The 17,096-nt window shown below is 37.3% G+C and overlaps 1 protein-coding gene across 1 annotated transcript in view; it reads left to right on the forward strand.

Annotated features, from left to right (window-relative positions):
- DPH6 (diphthamine biosynthesis 6) overlaps nucleotides 1–17,096 on the forward strand; it is a 191,254-nt gene that overhangs the window by 134,706 nt on the left and 39,452 nt on the right. Inside the window, exon 6 of the mRNA XM_006057193.3 lies at nucleotides 16,828–16,889. Coding sequence (XP_006057255.1) covers nucleotides 16,828–16,889 — 62 coding nt within the window. The remainder of the gene's footprint in view (nucleotides 1–16,827; nucleotides 16,890–17,096) is intronic.

Consider the following 17,096-nt stretch of genomic DNA (forward strand, 5'->3'; position numbering starts at 1 on the left):
GGTACAAAATTGATAACAAATACCAAAAAGCAAAGATTAAAAATCTAGAGTAGAGGTTAGACTCTCAAAAATACAAAATTTAAAAAAAAAATCACAAAAGTTATAAAAAATATATATGAAGTTTGCTTTAAAAATAGGGTCCTTTTTTTGGCAAGGTAATAGTAGGTTATAAAAATGAAAATGAAAGGAGTAATATAGGACTTTAAAGTTAAAAATTAAAAAAAATTTTAATAATAGTAAAATATGTCTAGGAATTTCTCTGGAGCTGTTGTGGGCAGTGTGGGTTCAGTTCAGTTTCAGATAGTTCCTTGTTCCAGCTTATACTTCTCAAGATCTATAGGCCCCTTCCCATGTCAGTCAGTCAGTTCAGTCACTTAGTGGTGTCCGACTCTTTGCGACCCCATGAATCACAGCACACCAGGCCTCCCTGTCCATCACCAACTCCTGGAGTTTACTCAAACTCATGTCCATTGAGTCAATGATGCCATCCAGCCATCTCATCCTCTGTCGTCCCCTTCTCCTCCTGCCCCCAATCCCTACCAGAATCAGGGTCTTTTCCAATGAGTAAACTCTTCACATGAGGTGGCCAAAGTATTGGAGTTTCAGCTTTAGCATCAGTCCTTCCAATGAACACCCAGGACTGATCTCCTTTAGAATGGACTGGTTGGATCTCCTTGCAGTCCAAATGTAGTCGGTGCTAATTACAGGGTTTAACCTGCTGAACCTGTCACTTCCAAAGCGGTTCCCTCTGTTTATTTTGGCTTCTTATGTTCGCAAGTCTCTTCAGTGTCTAATTCCTGCCCTGACACAAGGGGGTAAAGGTGGTCATTTATTTAGGCTCGCTTGTTCAGTCGTGCTGTGAGGAGGGAGGAACAATGCCAACAAATATCAATGGCATGTGTGGGGAGTTCTGCAGTGTCTCGGCCACACTGGGTTTGCCCCCATTCACAGCATGTGTGCTTTCCCAGTCTACACTGCTCAGGCTCCAGGCTGATCTACAGGGGAACTGTCTAAAGCCAGCCCTGGGTTGCGTGCAGGTTCTTGGGTACTCCACAAAGGCACAGACTCTGTTGGGCCTGCGTTTTGTGCCCTTCCCAGGTCTGAGCAGCTCAGGTGACCAGGGGCTTGTGGGCACACACTCCCTAGGTGTGATGCGTCTTATCACCTCACCCGTCCCAGCCGCTCAGTTTCCTTGGTGCACAGTGGGAGCACCATCTCAGGTGTGCTGTGTGTCTCTTCTTGGGAGCTGATCTCTGGCTGTGACCCTCCCAGTGGATGTCAACCGTCCAGGATCCCAGGAAGACTTGTTAACAACTGGAAGCCTGCTCACAGTTTGGTAGAGGATGCCATCTCTGGGGCCAAGATTGCCCTTTTCCGGCTCTGGCTGCCACCCGCCTGTCTCCCTGTCTCTGGTGGAGGATGGGCTGGTCCTCAACCTATCTCCTCTGGTATTGGCTCAGTCCTTTGTTCTGTGAGCGGGCCCTGCAGTCCCTTAGGTTAGGGCTTTCCATGGGAAATGTCTCTCTCTCTGAGTTTGGGTTGCTATCTCACATTAGCACTCTCAGATTGCCCTCAGGGCATTCAGGCCCAGTCCTTACCCTAAGCAATGCAGCTAGTGCCTCCCTGTTCAGCCCCTGCTTGCTGGTGTCAGATGCAGCATCTGGGCTACTTCTCTGCTGGGAGTTGCTGTTAGGCATGTAATCTGTGGGTTTTATTTATTTATTTTTCCTCCTGGTTATGTTGCCCTCTGAGATTCCAAAACTCCCCACAGATCCGCTGGTGAGAGGGTTTCCTGGTGTTTGGAAACTTACCCTCTTTTACGACTCCTGCCTGGGACGGGTTCATCCATAACTCTTTTGTCTCTCTTTTTATCTTTTATATTTGTTCTACCTCCTTTTGAGGACAATGGGCTGCCTTTCTGGGTGCCTGGTGTCCTCTGCCAGCATTTAGAAGTTGTTTTGTGGTATTTGCTCAACGTTCAAGTGTTCTTTCAATGAATTTATGGGGGAGAAAGTGATCTCCCCGTCCTATTCCTCTGTCATCTTAGGACCACCCCTATCTGTGCCTTTTCTTTTTCCTGTATTATTCACCAGACCCAATTCATCAGCAAGTAATATGTATCCTGCCTACTATATGTTGCTCTCAAATCTGTTCTCTTCCTTCCATACCTATTGCTTTTGTCTGTTAAGTCCTGCCTGACTAATTATTGCAGCAGTTCCTTTATTTGCCTTCTTACTGTCAGTCTTGTTTCCTGTCAATGAATTTGACTGAAGCTAGAGTAATCTTTCTAAAGGTTAAATTGGATCATGCCATCCTTGGCTTAGAATTCTTCTGTCTTCTCTCTGACCTTACAGTCAAGTATAAATTCTTTAAAATTAAACACAAAGATCCATAGGATTTGACTTTTGTCTGCTTTTTTAACTACAACTTTCACCTCTTTAAACAATCTCTACTCATTGTCAGGCTTCTTTCACTTTCCACTTTTTATTATGTCAAAAATTAATATGAAAAATTAGGAAGATATTTATGTTAAATATCTTAAATATTTTTAATAAGTATCTCAAATCCTCCCTTTAAAAATATATTTAATTTGCATATCTTTCACTTTTTATTCATTTTTTACATATTAAAACTTTATAGTATTTTAAAAATAGACAAAGGACCATTTAGGCTATCATCAGCAAATATTGATTATCATTAACTGCATAATTATATTTAACATGATTTTTTGATCATTCATTTCATGGGTTCTATGGATCTCAAAAGTGAATCCATAAAGTATCTGAGTCTCCTTTATGTTGCTGCTGCTGCTAAGTCACTTCAGTCATGTCCGACTCTGTGCAACCCCATAGACAGCAGCCCCACCAGGCTTCCCCGTTCCTGGGATTCTCCAGGCAAGAACACTATGTTATATAAGTAACTTTATGTTATGTTATGTTATATAAGTCTCCTTATATTGAAGGAAGCTACCAGTTCATAGATTTCAGAAAGAAGTTACATGTTGAGATGAATCCTAACATACCCTCTAAGATAGCTAAGCTTTTAGTTAATCTAATTGTAGAAATGGAAAATTGGAAATTGAAATAAGATCCTTCTCCAAATAGTCAACTTTCAAAACATGTGAGCTAATTTTTGCCTTAAATCTCATATAATCAGTCTTATTTGTTCTTTTTGATAGGAATATAGTGATTTCATTAATTAAATTCTCAATTGCAGGATAATGGTATGCTCAATTGAAATCTGGGAACAAAAACATTGGTGGTGATTGTGGTTTAGTCACTAAGTTGTGGCTGACTTTTGAGATCTCCTGAGCTGTAGCCCACCAGGCTCCTCTGTCCGTGAGATTTTCCAGACAAGAATACTGGAGTGGTCTGCCATTTCCCTCCAGGGGATCTTCCAGACCTTGGGACCAAACCCATCCTTTCCTGCATTGCAGGCAGATTCTTTACCACTGAGACACTAGGGAAGCCCTAACAAAAACATTAGAGCTTTTTAGATGAAATCCACTTATTCTGATAGCCAGAGAGCCTAGTAAAAATAGGAAGAGATTAATAGGGGTGTGTGTGTGTGTGTGTGTGTGTTTAACTTTTGAAGATACACGGGATGTTCCATTTCTGCCTGCAATGAAATTTATCAAGAATTATAGTCAGACTAAAAATTGTTCTCAGAGTGATTATACCTTTTCTAATATCACCTACTGATTTTACAGTAAATGTCTAGGCTACAAAAGTTGAGATGAGAACACAATTCATTTTACTTGACTCTGTTAAAAATAGCGTTATCAAACATTTTGTAATGTTTCTCTCATATATTGGGCTGTCGCAAAGAAATAAACCTCCACTTGCTCTCATGACAGTAGACAATAAATTGACTGATATAATTCAGTTGAGAAGTTGAAAAATGCATTGAAAATAATGGGGCATAACATTGTAGGGTTAACATTTATTCATAGATGATGCAATTAAATAAAACAGGCATTAACTTCAAGGTCAGTCAGTAAAGTAATAAAATTGAATATTTTAATTGAATTGTAATTGCTTCCCATTGATACATGCAAGTAAAGTAAAATAGATGTCAACTCTGCAAATTATGGCTCTTCCTCCTAATTAATTTCTTAATTCTGCATGGAGTTATCCAGTGCCTAGATCTTGTTGTGGGTTTATTCATCCACCCAGCTTCCATCAAGGAATGTCTATAATACATGATTAAATGCTTAGGTGTCAGGATTTATGGAAAAAATGTTGTTAATAACTTTAATTTATTTATGTATTTATTAATTTATTAATATTGGGCTTCCCTGATAGCTCAGTTGGTAAAGAATCCACCTGCAATGCAGGAGACCCCAGTTCGATTCCTGGGTTGGGAAGATCCCATGGAGAAGGGAAAGGCTACTCACTCTAGTATTCTGGCCTAGAAAATTCCATGGACTGTATAGTCCATGGGATCACAAAGAGTTGGACATGACTGAGTGAATTTTATTTTCACTTTCATTATTAATATTAATATTTTTGATGTTTGCATTTATATAAATGTTATTAAATATTACTATCTCAATGATTATAAAGGTTTTCATAAGGGAACTAGAAACACTGAAACACATTCCACAACTGACTGGTTCAGGAGGTAAATTGAACAGACTGTTAGGGCTTTGGTGAAGCACAGTTTATGTCCTTTCATGACCCAGCCTTCTCTAGAGAAGAGACACCTAAATTGAATGAATCTGAAGAAGAAACATTTTTTTCAAAAACTAGGATAAATTGAAGCTTTTAGATAAAGTTGAATTGCATTGAAAAAGCTGGTGAACCATTGTGGCTTTTTCATAGGCTTTTCACAGTCCCTCAAAGGTTCTAACATTGTATAAAATAAAATGGGAATGATGACATTACAAAGATTAGGGTAGAGATTTCAAATTATACTGAAATTGTATTGGGTCTAGATACTAGCATTTATTCAAAGTAAGAGAAGATTATGACTTTGGACTGGCTACATTTACCAGTTAAATGCTTACTGCTTAAAAATTGAAAATAGAATGAATATATAAGATGGATCTTAAAATTACTGAGGTATTGTTATATATTCATATATTCTAAAATGGTTCTATATAGTGAGTCATTTGAGAGCAAATATATTGGTGTATTAGCATCTTTCTTTAGCTGAGCTTAGAAATATAAATGAATTCTTGTTGATAAAACAAGTAAATTTAACTAAGAAGTTATTTATTTTGTTAAGCTTTGTGTTAAGTATTAACTCAAACATTGACTTTATTATTTAAAATATTTCTCTCTAAAGTACTTAAAGCATAAATCCAGTGATAAATATATTTTAGTGATACTAATATGACCCTGTCCTTCCATTCTCACTTATGAATGATCTTAAATGTCAGAATTCTCTGTGCATATCATCTAGTTAGAAAATACCAAAGCCAAAATACATGAGATAAAGACTAACATCTTTGAGCTTCATATTTATAGATAAGCTAACAGGTTTGTTTTTTATGTTGAAGTGATCTGTCTCTCCAGATCCTTCTTTTAAAATTATCTTAATAACTGTCTTCTTCCATTTAGAGAAATTAAATATCATAAAGATTGTACATACAATGCTAAGATGTTTCTAAATGAAGAAACTTGTGAAAAAAATGTGTAAAAAATTAAATATTCATTTATTATATTTATAAAAATAAGTTACAAAGAGTTTTCATTTGCATATGGTTTAGTATTTATGGAAACATCAGTGTTTTAGGCAGTAAAAAATTTCTTGAGAAAAGTTCCATATCTGAGTATATTCCAGGGTAGTATGAATAATCTTCCTACCACATCCCTGACTATCATCATCCCCTGTGTGATGGTATACCAATCTAGAAGAGATCTCAGAGATCAGGGTGGCTTTAGGCCATTGATTTCTCAAGGTCAGGAGCTTGAATTGCTAGGGATCTATTGCTAGGGATGAATTGCTAGGGATCTCTGGATCTAATCCAAGAAAATATTTTATAAAAACAATTTGAAGTGCATGTCTTATGGATAGTGATCATGAGATCCCCAGTAATTTGTCACTTTATAATGAACAGAAAAATGAAAGGAAAGACAGATTGCACTTGGGCTGAGTAACCAGCATCAGAAGAAAAGGACTTGAGTAGACGTTACCAACCACAGTAACAAATGTGTATTATATACAGTGTTAATTTAAAGTAGATTAATTGAGATAAATATGTACACTATTGTGTGAAATCTAGACAAGCTGTTTCATTATTAAAACTTAGATTTTTTTGGAAATGAAATTTAGTCTATTTAAATAGTATCATCTCATGAGATATAATAAAAATTGCTAAATCATTTGGTAAGCCAAGGATGCCTACCAAAGTCTCCAGACATAATCTCTGGTAAATTTACGATGTGTCAAAATTGTTTGTTTCTCAGGTCCCATGTTTCCTTGGGATTACATGTCCATTGGAATAATCTATTGATATGTGTATGTGAAGTGTCATTACTGATTGGTCTGCCCTGTGTGAAATATCTAAATCATCAGACTGTGGCTGGAAATAATGCCTACCATCCTCACCAAACATGAATGTAGACCCTATTACCAAAATATAAACACTTATACATGCAGCTTATTTCATTATTAGCTCTGAGAAAAAATGTACTGCTTTTATTTTAGCTATTTTTCCTAGTGAAATGATATGTGTTTCAGAAAAATATTTGAAAATCTTCCTTAAAGCATTAAAGCTTGTTTTTTTTTTTAATTGGAAGCTAATTACTTTATAAAATTGTGGTGGTTTTTGCCATATATTCACATGAATCAGCCATGGGTGTACATGTGTTCCCCATCCTGACCCTCCCTCCCACCTCACTCCCCATCCCATCCCTCAGGGTCATCCCAGTGGATCAGCCGGAGCACCCTGCCTCATGCATTGAACCTGGACTGGCGATCTATTTCACATATGATAATATACATGTTTCAATGCTATTCTTTCAAATCGTCCCACCCTTGCCTTCTCCCACAAAGTCCAACAGTCTGTTGTTTCCATCTGTGTCTCTTTTGCTATGTCTCATATAGGGTCATCATTACCATCTCTCTAAACTCCATATATATGCATTAATACACTGTATTGGTGTTTTCTTTGTGATTTATTTCACTCTGTGTAATAGGCTCCAGTTTCATCCACCTCATTAGAACTGATTCAAATGCATTCTTTTAATAGCTGAGTAATACTCCACTGTGTATATGTACCACAGCTTTCTTATCCATTCATCTGCCGATGGACGTCTAGGTTGCTTCCATGCCCTGGCTATTATAGACAGTGCTGCGAAGAACATTGGGGTACACGTTTCTCTTTCAATTCTGATTTTCTCAGTGTGTTGTATGCCCAGCAGTGGGATTGCTGGGTCATATGGCAGTTCTATTTCCAGTTTTTTAAGGAATCTCCACACTCTTTTCCATAGTGGCTATACTAGTTTGCATTCCCACCAACAGTGTAAGAGGGTTCCCTTTCCTCCATACCCTCTCCAGCATTTATTGTTTGTAAACTTTTTGATAGCAGGCATTCTGATCTGCATGAGATGGTACCTCATTGTGGTTTTGATTTGTGTTTCTCTGATAATGACTGATATTGAGCATCTTTTCATGTGTTTGTTAGCCACCCTGTGGGTGGTGTTGGACGAGTGGCTTGTCAAGGTTTCCTGGTTAGGGAAGCTCACGTCGGTGTTCTGGTAGGTGCAGCTGGATTTCTTCTGTCTGGAGTGCAATGAAGTGTCCAGTAGTGAGTTTTAAGGTGTCTATGGGTTTGGTGTGACTTTTGGCCACCTGTATTTTTGTGCTCAGGGTTATGTTCCTGCTTTGTTGGAGAATTAGCTCAGTATGTCTTGCTCTGAAACTTGTTGGCTCTTGGGTGGAGCTTGGTTTCAGTGTAGGTATGGAGGCGTTTGGTTGAGCTTTTGTCAATTGATAGTCCCTGAATTCAGGCATTTTCTGGTGTTCTCAAATTTTCGGATTTAGGCCTCCTGCCTCTGGCTTTCAGTCTTATTCTTACAGTAGCCTCAAGACTTCTCCATCCATACAGGTCCAGTGATAAAACATCTAGGTTAAAGGAGAAAAGATTCTCCACAATGAGGGACACCCAGAGAGGTTCACAGAGTTAAATGAAGAAGAGAAGAGGCAGGAAGGAGTTAGAAGTGACCAGGAGGAGAAGATGGGGAATCAAAAGGGGAGAGACCAGTCTAGCCAGTAATCAATTTCCTATTTGTGTACATAGTCTGGAACACTCCGAGAGGTTCACAGAGTTCCATAGAGAAGAGAAGAGGGAGGAAGGACATAGAGGCGACCAGGAGGAGAGGAGGGGCAGTCAAAAGGAGAGAGACCAATCTAACCTCTGATCAGGTCCCTAAGTTTTCTCCACAGCCTGGAACACCCAAAGAGATTCTCAGAGTTAAGTAGAGAAGAGAAGGGGGAAGGAGGAGATAGAGGGGTCCTTGGGGAGGAAAAAGGAGTGTCAAAAGGGAAGAGAGCAATCAAGCCAGTAATCACACTCCTAAGTTAAAATGGGTACTGATTTTGGTTTCTTAAAGTACAGAATTGATGACAAATACCAAAAAGCAAAGGTTAAAAATCTAGAGTAGATGTTAGACTTTCAAAAATACAATACTAAAAAAGCAAAACAAAATCGTGAAAGTTATATAAAACAATATGAAATTTGCTTTAAAAATAGGGTCTTTTTTTCCCAAGGTAATATTAGGTCTAAAAATGAAAATTAAAGAAGTAATAAAGAACTTAAAAATTTTAAAAAATTGTTTAATTTAAAAATGATAATAGTAAAATATGTCTAGGAATTTCTCTGGTGCTGTTGTGGGCAGTGTGTGGTCAGTTCAGTTTCATATAGTTCCTTGTTCCACCTTATACTTCTTCTCAAGGTCTATAGGTCCCTTCCAATGTAGCCAGTGCTAACTACAGGGTTTTAATCTGTTGCACCTGTCACTTCCAAAGCTGTTCCCTCTTCTTTGTTTACTTTGGCTTCCTCTGTTTGCAAATCTCTTCAGTATCTAACTTCCACCCTGACACGAGGGGGCAAAGGTGGTCATTTATTTAGGCTCACTTGTTCAATTGTGCTGCGGGGAGGGAGGAACACTGGAAACAAATATCACTGGTGTGTGTGGGGAGTGCTCACAGTGTCTGGGCCACACTGGGTTTGCCTCCCACTCACGGCGTGTGTGCCTTTCCAGTCTACACTGCTCAGGCTCCAGGTTGCTCTGCCAGGGAACTGTCTGAAGCAGGCCCTGGGTTGCATGCACTTCCCAGATCTCCGCCACTCAGATTCAGGTTCTCGGGTACTCCACAAAGGCACAGACTCAGTTGGGTCTGCATTTTGTGCCCTTCTCAAGTACAAGCAGCTCAGGCGATCAGAAGCTTGGTGAGCATACTCTTCCCATCTGGGTGGTGAGTTTCATCACCTCCCCAGTCCCAGCTGCTCAGTGTCCTGGGTGCACAGTGGGAACACTGTCTCAGGTGTGCTGTTGTCTCTTCTGAGGTGCTGATCTCTGGCTGTGACCTTCCTGACCGATACCAACCGTCCAGGATCCCAGGAAGACTTGGTTAGCAACTGGGAGCCTGCTTGCAGTTTGCTAGAGGATGCTGTCTCTGGGGCTGAGTTTGCCCCTTTCCTTCAGGCTCAGACTGTCACCCACCTGCCTCCCTGTCTCCAGCGGGGGGTCGGCTGGTCCACAGCTAGCTAACTCTCCTCTGGTATTCGCTCAGTCCTTTGTTCTGTGAGTGGTCTAGCAATGCTTTAGGTTAGAGCTTTTTGCAGGAAAGTTCTCTCTCTCTCCCTTCTTTTTTTTTCCCTCCCTGGCTATCCCACAGTTTGGGTTGCTATCTCACATTAGCTCCCTCAGATTGCCCTCAGGGCATTCAGGCCCGGTCCTTACCCTGAGCAGTGCAGCTAGCGCCTCCCCGTTAAGCCCCAGCTTTCTGGTGGCAGATGCGAGTGTCTAGGCTACTTCTTTGCTGGGAGTTGCAGTTAGGCACTTAATCTGTGGGTTTTATTTATTTACTTTTTCCTCCCAGTTATGTTGCCCTCTGAGATTCCAAAACTCCCCACAGACCCGCTGATGAGAGGGTTTCCTAGTGTTTGGAAACTTCTCCTCTTTTTAAGACTTCCTCCCCGGGATGGATCTCGGTCCCTAACTCTTTTGTCTGTCTTTTTATCTTTTATATTTTGTCCTACCTCCTTTTGAAGACAATGGGCTGCCTTTCTGGGTGCCTGGTGTCCTCCACGAGTGTTCAGAAGTTGTTTTGTGGTATTTGCTCAGCATCCAAATGATCTTTCGATGAATTTGTGGGGGAGAAAGTGGTCTCCCCATCTTATTCCTCCACCATCTTAGGACCGCCCCCCAAAGCTTTAAAGTTTTTATTCTAATTGTTTCAGCTCCATAGGATTTTCAGGGCTTATCCTAGGAATAAATAAATTGAAAGTATTTCTCTGAATACACAAAAATCTTGAAATAATTGACTAATTTTTACCATGGTATGCTTCTATGATGAATATGGGTTCATCTGGAAAAAATGTTCTCAATGTGACTTATGTTTACATATTTTACTGACTCTCTTATCTAAAGGCAAGCCAAATCACTTTACTGGTATGTCATGGAATACAGCCATCTTTGAAATGAAATATAACAGATATTTCTCTAATAGTTCAGACCTGGAGCCTGATAACTTTGCAGTGAATTTAAAGACTGCAAGGAAAATGGGAAGATTCTGGATTTGATCTTTCAATGCCAACCTATATAAAGCCATGTGCTCTTAAAATACTTTTCATGCATTTTAGATAGGTATTTATTTACTCTCAGATCCTTATTAAGAACACAAAACATAAATTCATAGATTCAGTCATGAGAGACTGAAAGCATTATAAACATCACTGTGAATTAGGAATGAATAGAATACAAAATAGTTCAGAACTGAAGTTGTGGGGCTGTACTACCAAGGGTCAGGAAATAGGCAAAAGTAATTGGACGATCATAGCCCTCTATGAGGGAGAACCTGAAAAAGATAAAAATAAAGCATCCATTAAAGAAAAAGCAATCAGTTGGAAAACTAAATCACTCAAAACAGTATGATGTGAAAAGAAACAATCAGAAATTTCGGCAGTGAAATATGGTCATTTAAAAAATGAAATATTGCAGTGGGCAGAATAAACTCTAGATGAACCAAGTCAAAGAGAGAATGAGTGAAGCAGAAAAAAATAATTCACCCAGAAGGCAATTCCTAGGTCAGAAAGATCCCCTGGAAAAGGGAATGGATAGCCACTCCAGTATTCTGCCTAGAAAGTTCCACGGACAGAGGAGCCTGGAGGGCTGCAGTCTATGGAGGTCGCAAAGAGCTGGACCTGACTGAGTGACTAACACTTTTCTATGGTTTTGAATGTGTGTTAAAAATTACCAGTGATTACTGAAAGAGTAGAAATCCAGTATACAGCTTTCTAATCAGCCGAGAAAACAGGCAAAACACTGTTTTGATCTTTTTTTTATTTGTTTATTTTTTGGTATGAGGCAGAAAATGGCAAAGGAAAAATGATATATAAAGTTTAATATAACAAGAAATCCACAATAAGGTGACAGAAACAGGTCCAGAAAAAAAAATGTAGAATATAAAAAATATAAAATATTTAAGCTCAATTCTGTGAACTTGTATTTATAAGATAGAATAAAATTTTTCAAACCCTGGTTATGTGTAAATCAGAAAAATATTAACAAAAGAAAGCTGATATTATAATGTTGATAAATAGAATGTATGATAATAGTCATATGTGGAGATGAAAAGCTCACCACTTCTCGATAAAGGAATAATACTCTCAAAAGTTTTAGAAATTATGAATTTGTGTGTAACAACTTACTTCTCAAGCATATAAAACAAAATTGACAGAATTATAACAAACAGTTAAAACCAAAATCGTACTGAAAGGTTATACCACCCCTTTATTTGAAATAATAGTTCATGTAAATAAAATATTAGTAAGGTCATAGAAGATTTGAACGGCAGAATTAACAATTAAGGTCATGATTTTGTGTGTTTAAGTATAAAATCTTATTTTGCAAAACTAAGATCATGGCATCCAGTCCCATCACTTCATGGCAAATAGATGGGGAAACAATGGAAACAGTGAGAGACTTTATTCTGGGGGGCTCCAAAATCTCTGCAGATGGTGACTGCAGCCATGAAATTAGAAGATGCTTGCTGCTTGGAAGAAAAGCTATGACCAACCTAGACAGCATATTAAAAAGCAGAGACTTTGCCAACAAAGGTCCATCTAGTCAAAACTATGGTTTTTTTCAGTAGTCATGTATGGATGTAAGAGTTGGACTATAAAGAAAGCTGAGTGCTGAAGAATTGATGCTTTTAAACTGTGGTGTTGGAGAAGACTCTTGAGAGTCCGTTGGACAGCAAGGAGATCCAACCAGTCCATCCTAAAGGAAATCAGTCCTGAATATTCTTGACCATATTCAGTCAAATTAGAAAGGAAAAAAAAGTAGTAGAAGTAAACAAACATGTTTGACACAAGAGTAATCTTAAATAACAATAAAAATGACAAAATACTGACAACTGAATGACAACAAATGTGCCACTTTCAAATCTTTTGGGGTGCAGCTAAATTGGTATTTAAAATCTTTCTATTTAAAAATAAGAAATATGTAAATATAAATGAATCAAGTATTCAAATCAAGATTCTAGAATAAATAAACTACTGAATAAATGTAAATAGAAGCAAGGAAGTAATAAAAGTAAGAGGAAAGTTTATGAAATTAAAAGTCAGAGAAAATATTAAAAACAGCAAAAAAACTGGCACCTTGATGAAACTCCCCAAGTTGCCAAATATGTGACAAAATCTATCTAACATAAAAGACTGATCACCAATAAAGTCTTCTACCTTATGTGAATTCATGAAATAAATAGCCTTTGTTTAGAGATGCTTCAGTATTATTAAGAAAAGATGATGAGTAGTCTATTAGAAAAATGGTCGAAGAATATGAAGAGTCATTTCACAGTAAAAAATAAAAATTATAAATCTGGCTGCAAATTTCTGAAAAACATGTTCCACTGCAATCATACAAGAGTTGCTATTCAGTCACCAGTTAGTGTCTAACTCTTTGCAACCGCACTGACTGTAGCATGCCAGGCGTCCCTGTCCCTCATCATCTCCTGGAGTTTGCCCAAATCGTGTCCATTGCATCGGTGATGCCATCCAATGAACTCATCCTATTACCCTTTTTACCTCCTGCCTTCAGTTTTCCCCAGCATCAGGGTCTTTTCCAATAAGTCACCTGTTCACATCAGGTGGCCAAAGTATTGAAGCTTCAGCTTCAGCATCAGTACTTCAAATAAGTATTCAGGGTTGATTTCCTTTAGGATTGACTGGTTTCATCTCCTTGCTGTCCAGGGGACTCTCTGGAGTCTTCTCCAGCACTACAATTTGAAAGCCTCAATTCTTAGGCACTCTGCCTTTTTTATGGTCCAATTCTCACATCTGTACATGACTACTGGAAAGACCATAGCCTTGACTATATGGACCTTTGTCAGCAAAGTGATATCTTTGCTTTTTAACACACTGTCTAGGTTTGTCATAGCTTTCCTGCCAAGAACCAATCGTCTTCTGTTTTCATGGCTGCAGTCACCAGCCACAGTGATTTTAGAGCCCAAGAAGAAGAAATCTATCACTGCTTCCAGCTTTTCTTCTTCTGTTTGCTTTGAAGTATGGGTATCCAAAATCACTGCAGATGGTAATTGCAGCCATGAAATTAAAAGACCCTCACTCCTTGGAAGGAAAGTTATGACCAACCTAGACAGCATATTAAAAAGCAGAGATATTACTTTGCCAACAAAGGTCTGTCTAGTCAAGGCTATGGTTTTCCAGTAGTCATGTATGGATGCGAGAGTTGGACTCGAAAGAAAGCTGAGCGCCAAAGAATTGATGCTTTTGAACTGTGATGTTGGAGAAGACTCTTGAGAGTTTCTTGGACAACAAGGAGATCCAACCAGTCCATTCTAAAGGAGATCAGTCCTGTGTGTTCATTGGAAGGACTGATGTTGAGGCTGAAACTCCGATACTTTGGCCACCTTATGCAAAGAGCTGACTCATTTGAAAAAACCCTGATGCTGGGAAAGATTGAGGGCAGGAGGAGAAGGGGATGACAGAGGATGAGATGGTTAGATGGCATCACTGACTCAGTGGACATGGGTTTGGGTAGACTCAGCAGTTGATGATGGGCAGGGAGACCTGGCGTGCTATGGTTCTTGGGGTCAGAAAGAATCGGACACGGCTGAGTGACTGAACTGAACTTATAGGGATGTTGTGTTTGGCAGAGGTAGGGAAAGGATCCCATAAACAATACTTTACCCATAAATAAGAGATAGAATTATAACACTCTAGCTATGATAACTGAAAGTAAATTCTACATTAGTTGAATATCTCAATGTGAATACAAAGTTTTAAAACTTCAAAAGGAAAATATAAAAGACTCACATTATTTCCTTGGGGAAGGAAAGAATTTATTACAAAGAAAGGAAAAACATTTTTAAGTAACAATTCTTTTGACTACTATAAGGTTAAAATTTTTATGTTTATCAAAAGACCTTCCCCCAATACAAAAGTGTAATAACAAGCCACTGGTTAGCAAAATGTTTACTGTGCCCATAATGATGAAGAATCAGCGTTCAGAATATATCAAGAACAATTAATCATCAAATTAAAGGGAAAACAGCATTTAAAAAACCAAATGATTTTAATAAACAGTTCACAGAAGTGAAAACCTGAATGAATGGGCAATGAAATATGGAATAGTGCTTATTTTTAATAGTAATCATAAGGTGAAAACTAATACAAGTATCCAAAACATTTTTTATATGTCTGTGTATATCAGATTGGCAAAGATGAAAAATCTGATATTAAACTGTTTTCATATTATGGAAACTAGGGATTTATTTCCTTGATGGTGAAAGTACAAAGTAACAATACTTCTTTGGAGAGCAATTTGGCAATATATAGTAGACTTGAAGATTACATATATAGGTATAAATGTATATATATATATAAAATAACAATTATATTATAGTTTTTCTACACTATCATGGTAATTTTACATATATGCATATTTAATGCAGCACAGAAAGTTCTTCCTAGTAGAAAAACAGACATTAGAAATAAGTCATTGCCCAGCTGTCCACCTACTGGAAAATGGACATATAAATTCCATAATGAAATAGAACGGTAAAGATGGATGGACCAGAGCCACAGTAATCAATATAAATAAATCTTTCATTAACAAAGGAAACTGTAAAAAAACAAAAGTTATCATTCATGTTAAAATTTGATATACATGAACAACATCAAATATTGTTTTGGATATGTACACTTGTAATAAAATTATAAAAGCATAGTTGGGAAATACTTGATAAGAGTGGTTATTCATGTTGAAAGACTAGGGAAAATAGATTAATTAGGGGTTGATATACTGTGAAATTCTATTATGTTGGTGATGTTTATTTCTTGAAGTTGTGGAGGAAATATGGCAAGATATTTATGTTTATTAAATCTGAGTGATGATTACATATGTGTTTGTCTCAAAATATTTCATTTACTTATTCATTTTAAACTTTGAAAAGTGTTCTACATGAATAGAGACTAGAATAAGTCAGTGATTACTTCATCAATGTGTTTACCCAGCCAACTGAAATTTTGCTTTTAGTGAATAATACACCACAATAAGGGTGCCATGAAGGGAGTTGACTTAATCTACCTAGTGCTACTAGTTTGAGTTGTTTGCTTTGGCTTTACTATATGAGAATCCTCAATCTTTATCTGACTTCCCTTTTATTATTCTGTATGTGATTATAACAAATATCATGTTACCAAAATAAGCATCCAACTAGAAGCAGAAAATTGTTACTCAGTTCGTATACTCAATAAGCTAAATGGTTTAAACCAATAAAAATGAAAAAATAGCATATTTAAATAAGCTTAAGCTACTGCAAATACTATGGATGTAAATATCTAAAATGAATTCATTCATTTCAAAGCTGAATTGTGGCATGTGATTTTTTCCCCCTGGAAGATGAATTTTGGAATGTGGGACAAGTTCATGTTGTCCACAGTAGTCTACCTATACCCCATCACTCACATAAACTCTGCTATTATCAGTTGGAACACTTTCATCAGAGATTATGCACATGCTACTGGTACTGTAATGATTTTTCAGAGTTTCTTTTTTTCTTAGAAAACACTGTCACACAAGTGGTCATTAAAATAAGCTATCATTTAATTTGGTAATATTTCTGTTCATGTGTTATTAAGTGAATTAATTATATAGGCTTATAGTCTACTACTCTCTTGTTTTCTACTTTTATTCTCCAAATAAGTTTGAAATTTATACAAAATAGGTGTGTCAGAAAAATTCTCACTGTTGTCTCCATGAGTAAAAACAAATTATAATAATTAAAATGCCTTGGATTTAAATTTCATCTTTGAAATGATAGTTTTTTTCCTATCCTAATTACAGTTCCTCAAAAATGAAAAAGGGATTGAAACAATGCATCTGGTAGTTGATGAAGAGCAATTAAAAAATGAACTGGAATGAAACTTATTTTTCAGGAGCAAGAAAAGCAGTTACCCAAGGGGAATAGAAAAATAAATACTAGCAAAGTAAATTTTGCTTTAGAATCAGAGCAATTTAAAATATATATACACTAGTTTCCTAGGCAAAGAGGAACCAAGGGAATGGAAATGTGTTTTTAAACCTCCAGTTTAATAGTTATGTAAAAAAAATATTTGACCTTTCTTGGCAGGTTTAGATCCAGATAAGCATCTTGGAAAAACCTTGGATCAAATGGAGCCCTATCTCTTAGAGGTAAGAATTTAGAGTATTTCTCAAAATACAGGCATCTAAAAGAGGAAAATAAACAATGCCATGATATGCTGATTATAAAATCAATTTTTAGAAATTCTCAGATACATTGATGATACAGCTTTGTGATAAAATTAAACCTCAGATGGGTATGAAAGTGTTTAAAATTAATTACAAAAGTTATGACTACTTTGTTGCACTCACTAAAAG

This window comes from Bubalus bubalis, chromosome 11 (assembly GCF_019923935.1).
Source record: "Bubalus bubalis isolate 160015118507 breed Murrah chromosome 11, NDDB_SH_1, whole genome shotgun sequence".
In the NCBI taxonomy this organism is placed as follows: domain Eukaryota; kingdom Metazoa; phylum Chordata; class Mammalia; order Artiodactyla; family Bovidae; genus Bubalus; species Bubalus bubalis.